This window comes from Vipera ursinii (assembly GCF_947247035.1).
Source record: "Vipera ursinii genome assembly, chromosome: 3".
Taxonomy (NCBI): Eukaryota; Metazoa; Chordata; class Lepidosauria; order Squamata; family Viperidae; genus Vipera; species Vipera ursinii.
The window spans coordinates 47,932,471-47,952,469 of NC_139516.1; the positions used below are offsets into that span (position 1 = coordinate 47,932,471).

The 19,999-nt window shown below is 37.6% G+C and overlaps 1 protein-coding gene across 1 annotated transcript in view; it reads right to left on the reverse strand.

The window, feature by feature from the left end:
* Nucleotides 1-488: 488 nt before the first annotated feature.
* Nucleotides 489-19,999, reverse strand: part of PPARD (peroxisome proliferator activated receptor delta) — a 49,992-nt gene continuing 30,481 nt past the window's right edge. The window contains exons 5-11 of the mRNA XM_083359287.1: nt 19,537-19,664; nt 16,519-16,758; nt 14,425-14,576; nt 11,505-11,643; nt 9,857-10,059; nt 8,082-8,532; nt 489-5,682 (exon numbers count right to left, since the gene is read on the reverse strand). Coding sequence (XP_083215413.1) covers nt 5,435-5,682; nt 8,082-8,532; nt 9,857-10,059; nt 11,505-11,643; nt 14,425-14,576; nt 16,519-16,654 — 1,329 coding nt within the window. The 5' untranslated portion in view covers nt 16,655-16,758; nt 19,537-19,664 and the 3' untranslated portion in view covers nt 489-5,434. The remainder of the gene's footprint in view (nt 5,683-8,081; nt 8,533-9,856; nt 10,060-11,504; nt 11,644-14,424; nt 14,577-16,518; nt 16,759-19,536; nt 19,665-19,999) is intronic.

A 19,999-nucleotide genomic window follows, 5' to 3' on the forward strand; every position in this document is an offset into this window, starting at 1 on the left:
TTTGGATTAACAGCATGTCACACTGACAGTCTCTTGTGGGTTTATATATGCAAATTGATCTATGTGTATAAACATAAGACTCTGAAACTAATGGCACTTCACAGTATCTGCATACAGGAAAACATTATGTGATCTATTTTACACCTGAAAGTCTAAATTAATGCTAGAGACAAAATTAATCATTTTATAGTTGTACTTCCAAAAGTATATCTTAAATTGGCTTTTGTGTTTCAGTATGCTTCTATTTCATTTTAAATACAGTAATTTTTTTAAAAAAATATTCACATTCAGAGGAAAACAAACTGAAGAACCCAAGGACCAGAAATCTATTTTGCCCTAAAAAGATTTTACCATTATTTAAAGAAATGCATACATTGTGACTAAGATATATCATTCAGCATTTTTGTGAAATTTGTGAACAGAAAAAATAAATCTAGGTCCTCAGGGAAGCTAAGGATAGAATAGGTAAAAGAAGAGCTACATTGTAATCATTTCTTAAATATTTATTTCTATCTTTTATGTTGTCAGTCCCTATTTGTTTTAAAACATCTGAAATTTGAACTTCTAGCAAAAATATACATTTCAGTTTGAGGATTGCTACATTGTTCTGACATTACACTCTCAGCAAAAAAAGAAAAGAAAGAAAAAAGAAAAGTGCATACTTTTCTAGTGCTGCAAATATTTGTCCAGCATCTCCTGAGGAACAGCAAGATGTGGGCAAACAGGCCTTCAGTAACAGGCTAAAATGAAGGTCTAAGGCAGATACTGAAATATAAAAAAATCACAAGCCATTTTTTTAGTGATTTCCTCACCGGTGGCTCCTAAAGCATGAATTCTCATAATAAAATACATTTCACATCACTCTTGCATTGTAGAGGTAGAACTTGCCACTTATTTCATTCTGGAAATAGAGATACAGCAAAAGCACATGCTGTACATCTGTGCTGAGTTGGAAGAAGGGAGAAACACCTTGCTTCCTCTAAGTTAGCAAGAAAAACATCATTCTGGCTAGTTATCATGTCAAAATGATTAATTGAACTAGCCTATGCATGAAGGTCACAAAAGATTATTTAACTACTATGGGTTCAATTACTATAGAAAAACAGCGCAGGATTTGCAACTATAGTATTGGCAGTCTGAAATTGGAACACATGGAAAAAATGTTTGAAGCAGAAAAGGTAACTGAGGAATATTATGACTGCAAAACAATCTCCAAATAATTTATTTCTGCATAGATGTGTATACGGTCCCTTAAATATTTTAAAGCATTATCACCAGTAAAAGATGTTTTACCTGTCTCCTACAAGTCTAGTTGTCTGGATTTGTAAGGTGGCTGTCAAAGAAAGGACCAATATTTTAAAAAAATGGGATTTCTAGCAAGAAAGATACTACCAACGAAGGAGAATACTTTCTGCAATCACAGACATAAAGAAGCAGAGAAAATTATTGATCCATTTTCCAATAGCTTCATCAACCTACTCATAAATCGTAACTGGATGCATCTATTAGGCAAGTTGTTAAACATAAGCCTAATGCCAAAAAATATGCTTTGGCTTGAAGAGTATCTACCACTTGCAAAATTCATTCTGGTTTTTGTTTAAAAATTGGTAGTAAATCACCTAGATTATAATAAAATTTAAGCAACATGGCTGCCCAATTCAAATTTCCATTCAATTATTTCAGTTTGGAGATCACTTTAAAAAAAAAGCATTTATTTCTTTAAAAAAGATACCCAAGCTCTGGGTCTACTGAGTCACAATGGAATATTAATTGGCTAAGACAGCTAAATATAAAACTAATGAGGCAAAATAGAAAGTTGCCCTATCTCAGTACTGCTTACAGTGATTCCTGATAGTAGTATTCCAGGATTTCAGATGTCTTCCCCAAGTCCTACCTGTAAACAGAATTTGGGATTCCTTCACTAAAGTACATGCTTATTTGCAAATTAGTCCTCATCTCTAAATGGTAACCTTACGTTGTTCTAATCTAGCCTAAAAATGGTATTTTGCTAAAGCAAGAGTACAGGTTGCCTAAAGTGTATCTTTTCTTTCTGCTATTTGTGTCTCAGAAAGACAGACCAATTGTTTAGTATTTTCCTTCTTGGATAGCTAAAAGCATAAAGCATATAAAGCTAATTTGTACAAGGTCAAACTGCTTTTTGACTAATGCGCGCGCACGCACACACATAGGCATAGGAGGAAACTTTCTTATCACTCACCTCATGGTTCTTTTAACTGGTTTTGTGAACTGGAGGCTTCCTCCATGTAAAGCTCTTGCTAAACACTGCTTCATTTCCCCCTCCCCCCCAAAAAAATGGTGGTACTTTTAAAGAAGTCAGTTTGAAAATATTGTTAGTTATTAGTGTCATGAATTAAGACTTAAAGTTCTTTGTCAATTTCTATACCTAAATCTAGAAATGAAAAACTGAAGTACGATGTAGAACAAGCAGAAAATCTACATGATTTGAGCTGAAATGTCAGGATAACCGGCCAATTTAAGTAATTTTTGCATCATCTAAAATTCTGTTGCTGTATACATGTGTAGATATACTATTTTTGGTATTCCCGGTTCTTTTTTTAGTAATTTTTCTTCTCTGAAAGTTAAGAATCCACTTAACAATGTAGCAAGAAAAACATTACCAAAATTACATGATAATGCTCTTAATGCCACATTCAACCACCATGCTGATCTATTTTGCAAGAAGTCTAACAAACTCCACATTAAATCAACATGGTGTAGGCATAATTACTCCTTATTACTGGCACATCAATATGACAATAAAGTCCTTACACTCAAGAATCTTCTGTAGTAAAGAAGACCTATGGTGATAATTTATATTAACAAAAATTGTCTGGCACACCTATGGAATAAAGCAGAAACAATCATGAAAGAAAAAGGAGCCAAAATTGTAATCCAATTCAAATGCTTGGGAAATATTAAATTGTTGTGAATCTTTGATAAGACCATCGAATTGTTAAGTGTTTTCTGAACATGGAAAAGTTACCATAAAACAATTAAGTTATCCTTGACTTACAACAATTCCTTTAGTGACCATTTTAAGTTAAAATGGCACTGAAGAAATAACTTATGACCAGACCTTGCAGTTATGACGGTTACAGCATTCCCATGGTCACGTGATCAAAATTTGGGCCCTTGGCAACCAAAATTTGGGCACTTGGCCACCTTGTGCCAGGGTCATGTGGTAGCCATTTGCAACCTTCGCAGCCAGCTTCCAACAAACAAAATCAATGAGTGAAGCCAGATTCATTTAATGACTGCGTGATTCATTTACTGACTGCAATGATTCACTTAACTATGGCAAAAAGGTTGTAAAATCACAACACAGACATGTCAAACTCGTGATGTGACGTGATGTCACGTGACGTATCGGAGCTTTTTCTCCATTGCCAGCAATGGGGTGGGCACAGTTTTGGGATGACGCATCTGGCCTGTGGGCCAGCAGTTTGACACCCCTGACTTAATGACTCACTTAACAACTGCCTTACTTAGCAATGGAAATTCTGATCCCAATTATGATCGTATGTCAAGGATAACCTGTAATTACTGGTTAAGAAAGGTCGGATGGTGTTTGTGCTTGTGGGAAAGACACAACTGCAGTTATTAGGAATCCTCCTCCTGGAAAGGACATGATAAGAAGCTGCATCACAGATCACAAAATAAAATACTATTGACTTTATTTACCATCCGTAAATCACCCTGATTTCACAGGAATCTGTCTGCTGCCTTTTAAAATCTTTCTTACACTGTATTCTCCCTTCCCCAAAAGTGAAATATTCAGGTGATCAGGATGATTCTTTTTTCTCAAACTTTAGACAACATTAAAGCTACCTTAGCTGAAATGAAGGATGCAAACATGTTCTGGCAGCTATTATCCAAGAGAAAATGCCATTCCCACTCTTTTTCAGACCCAGCTCATTACTGGTCAAGTATCTGAACAGGAGGAGGGAAGCCCACTTTTCTAAGTAAATAAGCAAGCACTATACTAATTCATGAAGAGCTTCAACAACCTGCAGTATAGAATGAGCAGAGGCATGAAAAAACCCATGTGGAGGGACAAGCCTTTCAGCCAGAACACACGTCTATTTTTGTGCACTGAGTCTGAAAACCAAAAGCCTTTCCAGTTAAAAGAATTTCTGCAAGGAGTGTTCATGCTCATCATGCTACCCTTGGATATTTCTTTGGGAAATTAATATAGTTAGTCCTTGACCTATAACACAACTGAGCCCACAATATCTGTTGTTAAGTGAGACATTTGTTAAGTGAGTTTTGCCCCATTTTACGACCTTTCTTGCCACAGTTGTTAAGTGAATCACTGCAGTTCATAAGTTAGTAACCCGGTTGTTAAGTGAATTGGGCTTCCAGATTGATTTTTATTTTTTTTTATTTTTAATTCCATTTATATCCCGCCCTTCTCCGAAGACTCAGGGCGGCTTACAAGCTTAGCAGTAGCCTTCATTCTATGTATATGCCTGCTTATTAGGGCTTTTACACACACACCCCAAGCGGCATTATTACAAAGTCAGCTTAATTGCCCCCAACAATCTGGGTCCTCATTTTGCTTGTCAGAAGGTCATAATAGATGATCACATGACCCTGGGACACAGCAGTGCTCATCATTATGAACCAAAAACACCTAAATTTTGATCACATGATCACGGGGATGGTGGATGGGTTGTAACTGTGAAAAAGAGCCATAAGTCACTTTTTTCAGTGCCATCGTCTTGAACGCTCACTAAATGAGCTATTGTAAGTTGAGGACTACCTGTATTCATATAATTTCCTTGTAATATCCTATAATTTACTCTTAGGGCCAGCCAAAATTGTTGAAATATAAAAATAATATGTAAGGATTGTGATGGAAGTGCTATTTTTGTACCTGTCAATTAAAGGTACTACTTGCTATAATAATCTGGGCACAATTCATGTTATCTAATATAACAATTCAAGTACATTTACAGGGTGTGAGTAAATACCTCAGCAGCTCTGGAATAGGGCTAAGAGCTGAACTGTAGCAACAAATTAAGTTTCATTTAGTGTATGTTAACGGAAGCCCTCTGGTCTATACCAAGTGGTAAATTTCAAATTTTCTACTGTAAGCCACCATATACAGCATAGAGCAAGGGTAGGCAACCTTGGCTCTTTTATGATTCGTGGACTTCAACTCCCAGAATTCCTGAGCCAGCCATGCTGAGGGGAAAGGGAGAGGTTTCCAAGCTGAGCCATGCTGGCTCAGGAATTCTGGGAGTTGAAGTCCACGAGTCATAAAAGACCCAATGTTGCCTACCCCTGGCATAGACCAATCATCTAGTAAAGTAATTCTAGTAAAGAAATGGAAGACGCAGGGATTTCTTTGCTGATATACAAGCATTTGCTGGATTCCATGGCTTTCACCTATTTGATAAATATAAGTTCCTCAATACATGTCCTTGTAGATTTCCTGTAAGAGAGGATGCAGAGAAGTCTCTGTCTCTGTCTTTTTGATCTTCTGCATCAACTGTGCATGCTCAGTCACTAACTGTCTCAAGTCAGCCATTTTTTGCAGCAACTTAGGAAAGAGGTATTGAATGTCTGGGTGATTAGCTTGTAGATGGAACTCAAGAGCTTGGAGAATATTGTCTTGTATCGCCTCCACTTGTTTAACATTCATTAGGCCAGGGCGGTCTACAAGAAAAGAAATACACCAAGTTATTTATAAAGCATTTGACTTTGTAATTTAGTTTTTTCAAAATTTCTACATTTATTTTTCTCAGGAATATTTACAAAATAAATGTCAGGCTAGCTTGTTCCACAGTATCATGCTTAGGAGGAACATTAACTAATATGAAACATCCTCTCCTAGACTTTAACATATCTATAACTTCAGGGCCAAATCATAATGCTGCTGAATATAAAAGATGGCAGAAAAATTAGGAAAAGCAGCAAGATTTGAGAACAAAACCAATTTCAAGCAAAATAACAAAACACAAAAGCATGACTGTGTGCTCCACCCATTACTTCTTCAGGGAGAAATAAATATTTAAAAATTTTTAAAAAATCATCTTAGGCTTGCCTTCTTGTATGGAAGTTTCTCTTTTAAGATTATTTTTATCAACATTACAAACAGGTTGCTTGACAGTAAAATTCTTTTTCTATAAGCAAGAACGTCCAAAACTATCATTTCCTTTAAAGATCAGCAATCTGACACCTTTCAAATTTTTAGACTTCAGTTCTCATTATTTCTTACTACTGGCTTAGCTGATTGAAGATGATGGGAACAGAGTTTTCTCCCCAGATAATTTTCTTCTATACTTATAGCTATACTCATTCTTACAATTAACAAACTTTTCCAAATTATACCAATTCATTATATATATAAGAACACCAGTGAAATTTATTTATTTATTTATTTATTTATTCATTCATTCATTCATTCATTCATTCATTCATTCATTCATTCATTCATTCATTCATTCAATTTATATACCGCCCTTCTCCCGGAGGACTCAGGGCGGTTCACAAGATTTTTTAAAAAACAGATACAATTACAAAACTTAAAATCAATTAAAAAGAATTATATAGACCTTGCAATAAAACCCCAGTTAAAAAACAGTTAAAATCCCAATTAATATGCTCAGACCAGGCCAGAGAGCTCAAAGAGCCAGGTCTTCAGGTCCCAGCGGAATGAGCAAAGGTCAGGGGCAGTCCTAAGCTCTACAGGCAGCTGATTCCAAAGGGCAGGCGCACCCACAGAGAAGGCCCTCCCCCTGGGTATTGTCCGCCGGCAATCTTTTACCGGTGGTACCCTGAGAAGACCCTCCCTGTGGGAGCACACAGGACGAAGGGAGCTTGATGCCGGCAGCAGGTGTTCCCTCAGATATCCCGGACCCAAGCCATTTAGGGCTTTATAGGTCATCACCAGCACCTTGAATCTCACCCGGAGGGCAACCGGAAGCCAATGCAGTTCACGGAGCAGAGGTGTTACATGGGAGTATCAGGAAACCCCCATCACAACCTGCGCGGCTGCATTCTGCACCAGGTGAAGCCTCCGGGTGGTCCCCAAGGGCAGCCCCATGTAGAGAGCATTGCAGTAGTCCAATCGGGAGGTCACGAGCGCATGAGTGACTGTGCGCAGGGCATCTCGGTCCAGATAGGGCTGCAACTGGCGCACCAGGCGAACCTGGGCAAAGGCCCCCCTGGTCACGGCTCCTATATGGTCTTCAAAACTGAGCCGTGAGTCCAGGAGAACGCCCAAGTTGTGAGCCCTATCGACGGGGGGTAACACCTCACCCCCCATCATTATGGGGTTTTTTTCCTAATTTTATTAATTCACAAAAGTGACAGAGAAGCTTAAGGAGTCTTAGTTCAGTTACTGAAGTCTGGTTATAGCAATAGAATAAGAGCCAAAATTTACAAGAATTAAATGACTGGACTACACTATATTAATTTCACTCAGTAGCAATACATGCCTTCTTGCTTTTCAACTGAGTCTTAACTTTTACTACTGATCTTTAAAATAATAACATTAACATACTGTCAGAGTATGTGGTGACTAAAGTACTTATTAGGAGTAGGAAGTCCTAGATTCATCCTCAGTGATGAAAATTCAGTTGGCTATTTGGGCCATCTCAGCCAATTTTGCTAGCATGTTATTGTATGGAAAAACTTGAGGAGAAAATGTTATATATGATGCTTTGAAGTTCTGTAGGAAGCGCAGGATCTAACAAATAAATGTAGTAGTAAATATATCCTGGTTTATGACTGTAATAAAGATTTGATTAGTACTGAATGAAATTGCTTGATAATATTTTTACTCAGCTTATTATACAGTTAGTTTTAGTATCATTGATATTAAATTGATTTTATATCCACACATATATTACTCTCATTATTAATAGCAGGAAAGTTTTGAAAGGTATCTAATAGATTTTTGACATTAATTTAAATTATACACTGTGAAACTGTTACCCAATATTGTGACATAAAGTGACAGGGGAATGATTTATCAAGTGCTCTGAATCTGATCTCTTGCTAAAAATGAATTACCTCTCCCCATTGCTCAATGTTTTTTTTTAATCTCTCACCTCCACACAAGATGATGGCAGCTACAAACAGAGACAAGTCACTGTCATCTAACTCCAGGGCATTGAACTTCACAGCAAATTCAAATTTGGGCTCCATGATTTCACTGAAAGGCTTGCGCAAGCTGCGCAAGAACTCACGTGTCACAAAAGCATTGCCATTGGCCACCAGGAGTCCATCCTTATTCATGATAGAGGCAAGCATAGCAAAGATGGCCTCATGCACCCCATATTTCAAGAGAGTTACTTGATCATTAAGGTAGAGGCTGATGAAGCTAGGAATGCTCTTGGCAAATTCAGTCAGCTCCCGCACAGTCTCGACTGATGTACACTGGCAGCGGTAAAAAACATGAACACCAATCTCCTTGTATGGCGGCATCCCATTTATCAGTTGTTTCCACACCAGACCCTTTTCAGCTTGCCACAGGGTATCCATGTCATGAATCACAAAAGGCTATGAAGAACAACGTATAAAGTTAGGATTTGGTAATGAGAAACCTTGCCATAGAGGCAGAGTGTGACAATGTACAGAGAACCAGATTCTTCAGTTAAGCGTAGCTTAGTCAAACCAGGTTGAAATACATCATTATTTTTTATTGTATATGAAAATATGGAACTATATAAATATAATAATACTAAGGTTCAATTTATGTCTTCATTAAAGCTCAAAAAAGACAACAGTAAAACCAGTCTATCCTGTGCAGTCATCCCTGGTGGGAATACTTAGGGCAGGGCTTTTCAAGCAGTGGTACGGGTACCACCTGTGGTACATTGGCACCTGGCAGGTGGTATGCGACCATCCTAGAAAAGTAGTAGTGGGGGAAGGGAATGAGCTGGGCCGGTGGCAGCACCGCACAAGCCTGAGCGAGACGGCTGGAGCTGCAGGGTTGTCAGGGCTCAGTGGAAGCGCCAGGATCCAGCTGGAGCTCGGCACTGATCCTGGCGCTTCTGAGCCCAGAAGAAGCACCGATCAGCTGGAATGTTGCAGCATCTCCAGGGGTCTTGTGATTTACATTCAGATGCTTGGCAACTGATTCAGATTTAAGACAGTCACAGTGTCCCAGGGTCATGTGAAGTGACCAAAACCTGCTTCAACCACCCAGCAGATCGGGGGGAATAAAAACCAAACCCCCTACCCCACCCCCGCTGCCAATCCTCAACAGAAATGCTCACAACAATGAAAACCTCGGAGAGGAGGAAAAGTGCCACTTGTACTTCATCACTTTTTCCTTTTTTTAATCAAGTTTTTGACACCTTGCTAGGTGACTGGTGGTACTCGGATGTTGCCATATCCTAAAAGTGGTACAGTGGCTGAAAAGGTTGAAAAGCCCTGACTTAGGGTTTTCCATAGGCAGGAAGTAAGAAGAGTGGGGCCCCAGAAGTGCCTTTATGGGATGTTCTACCCTGTGGAAAAGCCTCCCATGAGGGGTCTGATTAGCATGTATCTTGGGATTTTTCATAGGACTCCAAAGTTTTTTTGTGGAGCTTTTGAAACCTAAATATGATTTCTATTAAGTTGGGTTATATTTGTTGGCCATTTCTATTGATTAAAATTTTAATTGCAGGTTTAATATATAGCTTTAACTGGAATGTAAATTGCTGGCAGTTCATTTAATTCTCTATAAATATAGCACACCAATCTCACCTAAATCTTTTAAATAATACTCATAGTTTAAAAAATAACAATTTTTTTAAAATATGGGTATATACTAATTTTTTTGGAAGAATATCTTTCTTGCTTAATACACTATGTAAACCTCTGGAATTGAGGTACTCACAGGGGTGCTACTGGCTTTTCCAGTTAAGATGCCTCGTGCTTTCTTTTTGGTCATGTTGAAATTTTTCAGGTAGGCATTGTAGATGTGCTTAGAAAAGACTTTCAGATCAGCCACCTGCTGGTTCTGGCAGCTGATTTCAGTAGCTGTCAGTCCTGCCACTAACTTCCTTTTTTCAGCTTCTGGCATGCGGCCAAAACGAATGGCTAAAGAAACAAAACAAAGCAGGAGGCTTAAAAACCTTGAGCTGAAAAGGTTAAGAACAGTTATTTTTATTAACTTGCCATCGTTATCTTTTAAAACTTTTTGTTTTTCTTTTTCTTATAGAAAAATATAGATCTGTTTTTATTCAGTTTATATTCCACCTTTTCTTCAAAGAGTTCAGAAAAAAATACATACAATGTTCCTCATTTTATCATCGTTAACAGCTGCGAGACAGACTTTAGCTCAAGGTCATAAATAAACATTATAGGTTGAGTGGGATTTGTACTGAGGTTACCTGGTTCTAATCTACTGTTCAAGTTACTATGCCCACACCTGCTCCCAGACAAAGCTTCATTTTAAATGAATTCATTTTAATCCAAAAAACAACAATATCTTTCTAAGGGCATTCCACAAAAAAGTAAATGCATGCAGGGCGACACAGTTAATGATAATTACCTCCCCAAGTACAATGCTGATGAGGAGTGCAAGGTAGCATATCCTTCTCCAGGCAAGTAAAGGCATGTCTTTTTGGTGGAAAGAAACTTTCCATTCTTCTTTTGTGCTCACTGAAAGGCTGAGTTAGTAGGCATTTTCAAATTTATGGCACAGCAGTACAGACATATTGCTACACACAGGCAAGCTTGGGAGGAAAACTACTACCTACTGCTCTAAAGCAAATGCAATCATTCTGCCTCTGGTCAGTCCATATACCAGTTGGGATCAGGTGATCAAATGTTAGTTCATGTGTCTTCAATTCAGTATCGTTTGGACATACTGTAGATTACTGTATGATTAACCATTTCATAAGTCAAAAGCCGAGCTTTTACTGCAGTGCCATCTAACCTTGAACAAGGGCCAGCATTCACCGAATTCCCATACAGTTGTCCTGTCGGACACTGACTATACAAACTTTGCGTGGTGCAACGAGCCTGCATTAAAATCACTGTGTGCCTTCATATAAATACCCTAGGATTTTTATTTAGTTTTTTTTAATGCAACATAGGCATCAACACATAGAAACATACTGAACGCTCTCAAAATGCTTTAAGAAAAGAAACAAAGACATACAATTATTTAGAATAATTTTGTACAGATTTCATAGGGAAACCAATGTTATTTGAAATGCAAATGTACTAATTCAGGGGCTAATATTTTGGGACGCACAAACCATATTTTTATTTTAGGCTCAAATGATATTTTTACCACCCATTTTGTTTGATAATGATTTATTAGCTATTGTAATTTTTTTAAAAAATATTTTAAAATAGTATGCAGGGTACACATGCCTTAAATATATCTTTTTTCAAAGCAGAAGTCTACCCAGAGAGGTATTCCTCAAATTTATTCCCTTTACTAAATTTTATCTTATAGTAAATGTATAATTCCACTGATCTCACTATAACTCTATGCTTCACCCCTATCCAGAGCAAGAGGAGGGAGATCTCACCATTGTGTGACATGCCTAGTGAAAGGCATTTCTGAAAGCGGCAGTACTGGCACTTGTTTCGGTTCTTCTTCTGAATTTTACAGTTCCGCTCACATTTCTCATACTCTAGCTTCATGCGGATCGTTCGACGAAAGAATCCCTGTTGATATGTGATAAGACAGATGTTGGAAACAAAAAGATGTTTCATTCTGATATTAATAGCCCTTTCAGAAGTGCCAGGTTTACTATCACCTTAAATCTTAGGACAATATTTTCAGCAATAAGTAGATATCTTAAACATATTACAAAAAAAAACTTCTAAGATGAAAATATGCATGAAGAAAATAATGATGGGGAGGGGGGGAAGCCTAAACAAATAAGTTTAATATGTAAAATAAAGAAGCAGGCATGCAGTTTCACAAGTGACCACCAGATGGACTTTACTTGTAATCAACAAATCCCAACTTCTCAACATCCTTGCTGTCTCATCTTTTTGTTACTGCTTACCAGTAGACACTATTAGCATTCACCATGAGGAACAAAATCTGTTAATAGGTGCCCTGCAGCCTTCTTCTTTGAAGAAAAATACTTCAAAAAATAAAATATAAACCCATGCCCATCTCACTTCCCATCTTGACTATTGCAACGTGAAAAGCTTCCAGAAGCTCCAGTTCGGTTCAGAATGCAGCGGCCTGTATGGTTTTGTGCAGACCCAGGTGTGCATAAGTGTCACCTCCCCAGCAGGAGTTGCATTGGCTGCAGATTTTTGAGTGCAATTCCAAGTGCAATTCAAGCTGCTGACTGTCACCTTTAAAGCCCTTTGTGGCTTGGAACCAGGTTATCTGAAGGACTGCTCTTCCCGATGACATGCACCCAACCCACTAGAGAGAGGCATAGAATGTTGCGGATTCGGTCTCCTAAGGAGGTACGTCTAGTGGGACCCAAAATAATGGCCTCCATGGTGGCTCCCTCTCTTTGGAACATCATTCCTGCAGAGATTAGACTGATCCCCACTTTGACACTCTTTCACAAGGCTCTGAAGATCTGGTTCTGCCAGTGGTCCTGGGGAGCCCAGAGTGGGTTGGAACCCATCAAATGGCTCATTTGATTGCTTGTTATTCCTGTGGTGGGTGGTGGATGGGATGTTATTGTTTTTATTCTTTTTATCTTGGGTTTTTATTGCTTTTAAGCTGCCCAGAGTGGGCAGCCATATAAATCCTCTAAATAATTAAAATAAATAAACACAAAAAAAAGAATGAAGAGGAAGATGAAAAGGAATAAGGAGAAAAAAACAGAAAGAAGGGAACTCCAACTTTCTTTGATTCAGTTACAAATATACATCAACCATTTGATCTAAACTTCAATATTATATTTCTATACTCATAAACTCTAGTTGTCAAATCCCAAAATTAGTATTTGTTTGGTTTCTATGAAAGAGTCCAAAAGTGGTTTCCACGTAGAAACAAAGCTAGACAAAATCTTTTCTTTAATCAAGGTAGTTAATTTTGCCATCTCAGCTACTTCCATTAACTGCACCACCCATTCTTCCAACGTGAGAAACTGTGAGTCTTCCCATCTCTGTGCACACAAAGGCCTTGCTTCAGTTATCACATACAGCCAGGGAGAGGAGAGATTCAATGAAAAGTAACAGCAGCAACAAAAAAAGGACTTCCACATTTTCTAGTTCCATCTTTCCCTCCCTAGAGAATATTTCTTGCTCAGAGGTGAACTGTGGCCTCCTTGGTGCTCTCTTATCTCAGTTGTTTTCTTGCAGATGTTTCATTACTGAATTAGACAACATCATCAATGCTAATAATAAAAAAGACCCAACTAGAGAAAAACATACAAAACTATCAACAACATCTTCAAAGGAATAAAATTCACAAGAAGAAAATAACAACACACTCCCTTTCCTAGATATCCTCATAAGCAGAGGCAGTGATGGTAAAAGAGAAACACAAATCTGTTGGAAAAACTTCCCACGCAAGCCAGGTGCTCCACGTTCAAAGTAACAATTCAATCTCCCACAAGAAAAAGCTTGTCTATTTAGACAAGCACAAACACAGTGCAGCAACCTTGAACATTGGGGAAAAGGAAACTATACAATGTCTTTCAACAAAATGGATATCCATGTAGCTTTATCAAAAGGTGTCTGACCATTCAAGGCACCATAACTCAACCAACACAAGCTACGAAAAGCATAAAGCACAACATTGCCATGCAGCAAAAACATATCAGAAATCACCACAGACTATTATGACCATATGGCATCATCGTAGCACACAAACCAACTAAACCCTCCAAAACATCCTAAGTAAATCAAAACACTAGCACACTCAGGATTTTTAAAAAGGAGTCGTCTACAACCTAGAGTGTAAGGACCATAACAGCCACTATGTAGGACAAACAGGTAGAAGATCGGCACAGCATATCTGTGAACACCAACTAGCAGACAGAAGATATGATGAAAACTCCTTTATTTCACAACACATGAACAGAGTCAACCATATTTTCAACTGGAAAATTGTAAGCAATCCTAGATCAAAAATGCCACAGAATTCCTGGAGGCTTGGTACTCAGATAAATTAGCCATCAACGGGCAGATAGAGTTAAACAACATCTACATACCACTCAAAAGAGACAATCAAAAAGCCCAAAACACCTCCTCCCCAACAATCAACGCCCATAAGAACAGAGATTAACACCCAAACAAGCTAACAGTAGACAATAGCTTGATCAAGGAACCCCACCACACACTCACCAACACAGGCAGGGCAACCACTAGTATATAAAAATAAGAATAAACCTCTCTTTTAGCACTGATGATGTTACCTAATTTGGTAATGAAACATCTGCAAGAAGACCTCCAACCTTAGAGAGCACCAAGGACCCCACAGTCTACCTCTCATAAGGTTATATCTAATATTTGTGTTATCCTTACCTTACAGCCTTCACATGCATGCACCCCATAATGAAACCCTGATGCCTTGTCACCACAGACTCTGCATTCCATGTTTAGACTTCCTGAATTTGCTTCATCACAGCCCATCTGGAGTTGGTCCAACAGAGAAGGAGACGAACTCTGGGAAAGATCTATCCGGAAACAGAATGAAGAAGGTATTACATTGTAATTTTGCAATAAAGTACGATTTTTGGTACAAATCTCTGGCCTTTTTGCTTTGCTTATTTACCTTGCATTGTTAATTACTAAATCTGATTGTGCTCATTCATTCAGTGATCATTCAAACTTATAATAGTGCTGAATAAGGGGATTTATGACCAGCCCTCTAAGTTGCAACCACTGCAGCATCCCTGTGGTCTCATGATTGCAATTTGGGCACTTAGCAACTGGCTCACATTTATAATGGTTGCAGCATCCTGTAATCACTTGATCATCATTTGAAACCTTTCCTGCCAGCTTTCCACAAGCAAAATCAATGGGAAGCTGGCAAGAGGTCACAAGTCACTCCCACTGCTTTTTCCCACAATTACATGATCATGTTTTGCTGTTTTCCAGCAAAAACTGCCCCATTGGATAAGCTGTATTTAGATGTATGATCATGCAATTTGCGTAACAACTATGCTCACTTAATGTCCATGATAACTTAACTTATAACCGAAATTCCAAGCTCAACTGTGGTTGTAAGTTGATGACTACCGGTACTATATGGCAAATACTATAATGCAAAATCTGGAAGCAACTATCTCAAAGGGAAAAATCCCAATCTTTGTGTCCAGCAATTTGAACATGGGTTTGCAACAAAGCTTGGCAGACATTAGCCTAAAATATTTATTTATTTCAGAATCATATTTACTCTATCATATTCTTTTCAACTTTTGTTGAAAGCTTGCTGTTATTTATGTTTTGACCCATATATGTTCAAATCCTAATGCGCAATGATATGTGTTAATGTAGCATAAGAAATTCAGATTGTTTTTAAGTACAAAATAATTTTATAATATGAACTTCATCCAGTATTTTTTTCAATTTTGACTATAAAGGTAAAAGACGATGTCTATATACTAACAATATGTACTGATTCACTTAGCAGACTATCTACCTACCTACCTATCTATCTAAGATGGTTTATGTGTTGTGATCAAATTGCAAGGATTTCAATCAGTGTTGCAAGAGAAAATTAAGGTATTTTTCTTCATTATTCATGGTATTTATTTATTTATTTGCTTTCTTGGCTATCCATGCTATTCTCCAATAACAAATTTCAAAAGCATCATACTTTCTATCCGGCTTCTTTAAAGTCCAACTTTCTCTTCTACAGAGTGTTAAGGAGAAGATCCTCACCTTCACAATTCTCATATTTCTAGTTATACACACATCTCAGCATACAATGTCTTTTCCAAGGCCTTCATTACTACTCTATTAAATGCTAGTCTATAATCTATTTCTTTATTGATGGTCCCTTTACTATTAATAGTCAATCCTAAAAAAATAAATGATTTATCACTTCAATAAATTCATTATCAATTCCAAGGCAGGTTATTTTACCTGTTGTCATTATTTTAATCTTTTAGCCCTGCTTCTTTTCACTATCGTCCTTGATTTTTATTGCTAGAGCTTGCAGAACATTTACATTTTCAGTTGTCAGAGTAGTGCTGTTAGCATTCTCAATAATGACAGATAGGAGAAGGATGAAGCTCCTAATTCTCCCTCACAAAGGTCCTGGGCAAAAAGTCAGGTCTTCAAGGCCCTTCTGAATAACAACAGGGTGGGGAGCATCCAAATCTCAGGGGCAACCTCATTCCAGAGGGCAGGTGTGGCTAAAGAGAAGGCATGGTTCCAGGGTCCTAAATCTAAGGGACCCAAAGCGCACTAAGTGTGCAAATCAAAAATAAAGGAAAATTTCTTAATATATTTGAAAGCTAGGAATTAATATTTAAAGTCTGTAAAAAAATTGTTATAATCATAAGGAAATTGTCATCCCACTGAGAACAAATTACTGGAAAAAAAGTATTCAACATATGTCCATTGCTCCTTTAAGTGTCTCTAAGGCATTAATATCTTTTTTCAACCTACCTGTATACCTGGCAGATGGTACCGAATTATCTAGACCTTCATTTGGCTCTGAGGTTCCACTTATTGCCCTCATTGTCTCTTCCTTTTCCTCCTCTTCTTTCCTGACTTCAGGTACTTCCTCCTTTGACTGTTCCATAACTGATCACCTCCCTTCAATGCCAAGACTGCAGTCCCTGTCATAGTTCTGGCATCATCCACGTCTCTCTGGAAATGGGCCCCTACCAAGCTGTTCCGGCTAACCTTCATGAAAAAGAAGAAAAACACACAGAAGAGCATTAGAAGTTTAAAAAACAGAAATAATGCTGCTATGATGCTTTCTTAGCATTTCATGGCCAATTATCCCAGATATATAAGAATCTATATAATTTATAGAAAAATATATAAATTCTATCCTCAGTGCAAATTGTCTTAGTATTTCAAATTTATTTATTTATTTATTTATTGATGGGATTTATATCCCGCCCTATCTCCCGAAGGACTCAGGGCGGCTAACAACAAAACATATAAGTACAGAAATCAAGATAAAAATAAAATTGAAATCATCTGTGCAATAAATTAAAATTAAAGAATTAAAATAAAAATTCTAAATATAAATTAATTAAAATGCCTGTCAGTCCAGGTCAGCCTGGTGGAACAGGAGTGTTTTGAGGCCGCAGCGAAAGGATTGGAGGTTTTGGGCCATCCGAAGCTCAAATACAAAGAAGGGAAAGGCCTGTGGACCATAATGCTTTGATAACTGAAAAACAGAAAGCTATGGAAGATATTTTTAAACTCTGTCTGTGTAGCACTGCACTCATTCAAAAAAACATGCCCCCTAAATAGAAACTAAGACTTTAGAGCAAGGGTGTCAAGGAAGTGTCACATGGAAGCCACGCCCACCCCACTGCCGGCAATGGCAAAACAGTCCCGATACGTTGCGTGACGTCACTAGATGATATCATCAGTGAAAATGAGTGTGGTGTTTGCTCCCTGTTTATGTTTAGTAAGTTGCCTTGCCAGTGTTGGTGGAAATTGTTTTTTTCCTTGGTAGTTTTTTTGATCATTGTTTTCTGGTGTTTATAATCTTCCTCTTTTTTTGTTTACTTCTTCAGGGTTTTTTTAAAATTTCCTCTTTTAAATTCTGATTTTTTTTATTGTTGTATTCTATCAATTTCTTTTGACAAATGATATACATATAGTTTATCTGAACAACTGATACAAATTTACTATTTCTCTTATTGCAGCTTTGTAAAGTTTTATTTTAGAGATCAAAAATGATACTGCTGCAATCTTTGCCTCAATTATTTTAATTTTGTTTTATTATGGAAAAAGAGAGAAAAATGCAGAGCCTTCTGTGGAGCCTGGTGATGGATAGTAAGGCTCCATTCACATACAGTGTTATTTTTGGCTTCCCCTCGCACACTTGCACTGCAGGAAATATCACATGTAAAAGAGAAACTATTCATCATGATTTAGAAACAATTGCTTGATTAAAAAAGGCTATATAAAATGAATGCAGTATCTTCAGGATGAGCATTTAATACATATTAAGGTGGATTGAGATGAAACTAGACACAGAAAAAATATCAATATTATATAAGAACTACTTAATCTCCTATTAGACTATTTTCATTTTTAAATTCCATCAAAGTAATAAAACTTGTATTTTGGTAAGAATTTACATACTATATGTTCCCAGCTTAATATGATTCCAGGACATTCCTTAAAATGTTTCTATAATGAGTAATCTATTTCTTTGAGCAAATAGAAAATAAAATTAAAGATTGCTAACTGCAAATTATTCTAGCAGCACACAATCAATCCCATTCTGAAATTCTAACACAATCTGTATAACAAACTAATCAACTTCTTCAGAATACTCATCATAACTGTACAAAATCTTATAAGTCTCCAAATGACGACTGGTTACTAAGAAATGTGATATTAATGCTACTATAGGACTGCTTATAGGTTATAGGCACTTTAAATTCAACTCAACAGGGCCATATTAAAATTGGGAAATGTATTCATCTAATCAGCATAATGCTACATGTATTTTTTTATTTAGCACATGGCATCTACAGAGGTCAGGCAATCACTGATATCCAATAATAATAAAACACAATATACATGGAAACACAAATGTAAGTTTTAATAAAACATCAGCATATATATGTTTCCCCAAAAGGAAGGCCTACCCCGAAAATAAGCCCTAGCTTGATTTTTGGGGGTGGGCCTAATATAAGCCCTACCCCAAAAACAAGCCCTCATTTTGGGGCGAGGCACATACCTAAAATCAAGCTGGGGTGGGGGTGTGGAGCTGCATCCCGCACGTGCTTACCTTGCAGCCAGGCTGCTCCTCGCCGTGCCCACTTCTTTTGTGGTGTCTTCTGCAGCCAAGTCTGTACTTCTCCGTAACACGCCTTTCCGGAAAGCCACTGCAGCCGAGAACCGAGCTATGGATTCCATAGCTCGGTACTCGGCTGCAGTGGCCTTCCGGAAAAGCCTGACTGCAAAATGCAGGCCAGAATGCAGCTGCAGAATGAAGCTGTTCCTTCAGCCACAGAAGAAATGGAACGGCTGGACAGGGCTGTTGGTGCTGGAGGTGAGTACAAAAGACATCCCCTGAAAATAAGACCTGGTGCCTCTTTTGAAGGCCAAAATAATAATAATAAGACCCAGTCTTATTTTGGGAAAACTGTCTCTGTGTGTGTGTGTCTGTGTCTCTCTCTCTCTCTGTACACAATATATAAGATAAAATACTAAGATAAAACCATGATAAAATCACCATAATATGGTGCCACAAAATCACAATAAGATAGATGTTATAATTATGAAGGGGTATGAAGTGTAGACTACCTCCATAATGGTCAAATACAGATGCAGCTACATGTATGACACAGTACCTAAAATTTGATCCATTGTAAAGGTAATGTTGTAAAATATTCCAGACTCATGTTCAAATTGAAGACAGGTCTCTATTGAAATTATCAGACCACATCAACAAGATCTATTTCACATTTTTTCTAAAAGAATTACCTCTAATCAGGATGTTTTGGGACAGGATACAGCACCCATATAGCTATTGTCACAAAGGAACACAGAATTCCACAGTCATGAGTGGGGTTAACACTTCTCACTTCCCAAGATGGCAGAGGGGTTTGTTCCTGTGAAATTAACACTCATTTAAAACCTTTATCTATTTCAGATAAATACAAGACCAGACATCTAGCTAACTCAACATATCAGAAAGCAGCTGTTAACAATTATAAGTAATTAAAAAAAAGCAACTGAAGCAGAAAATAAAGCAGACACAAATGAACATTGTGCTGCAAGGCATTTTGGTCGTTTACAACATGAAATTAAAAAAAAATGACTTTAAAAAGTCAGCAGGCTAGGAAAGGTTTCTGCTACTGTCAGCTAACAATCCTGGGATAACAATAGTTAAAATGCTCAAGGGAGATTCATTCAAGCTTTTGAATTTATAGCAGCAACATTATGA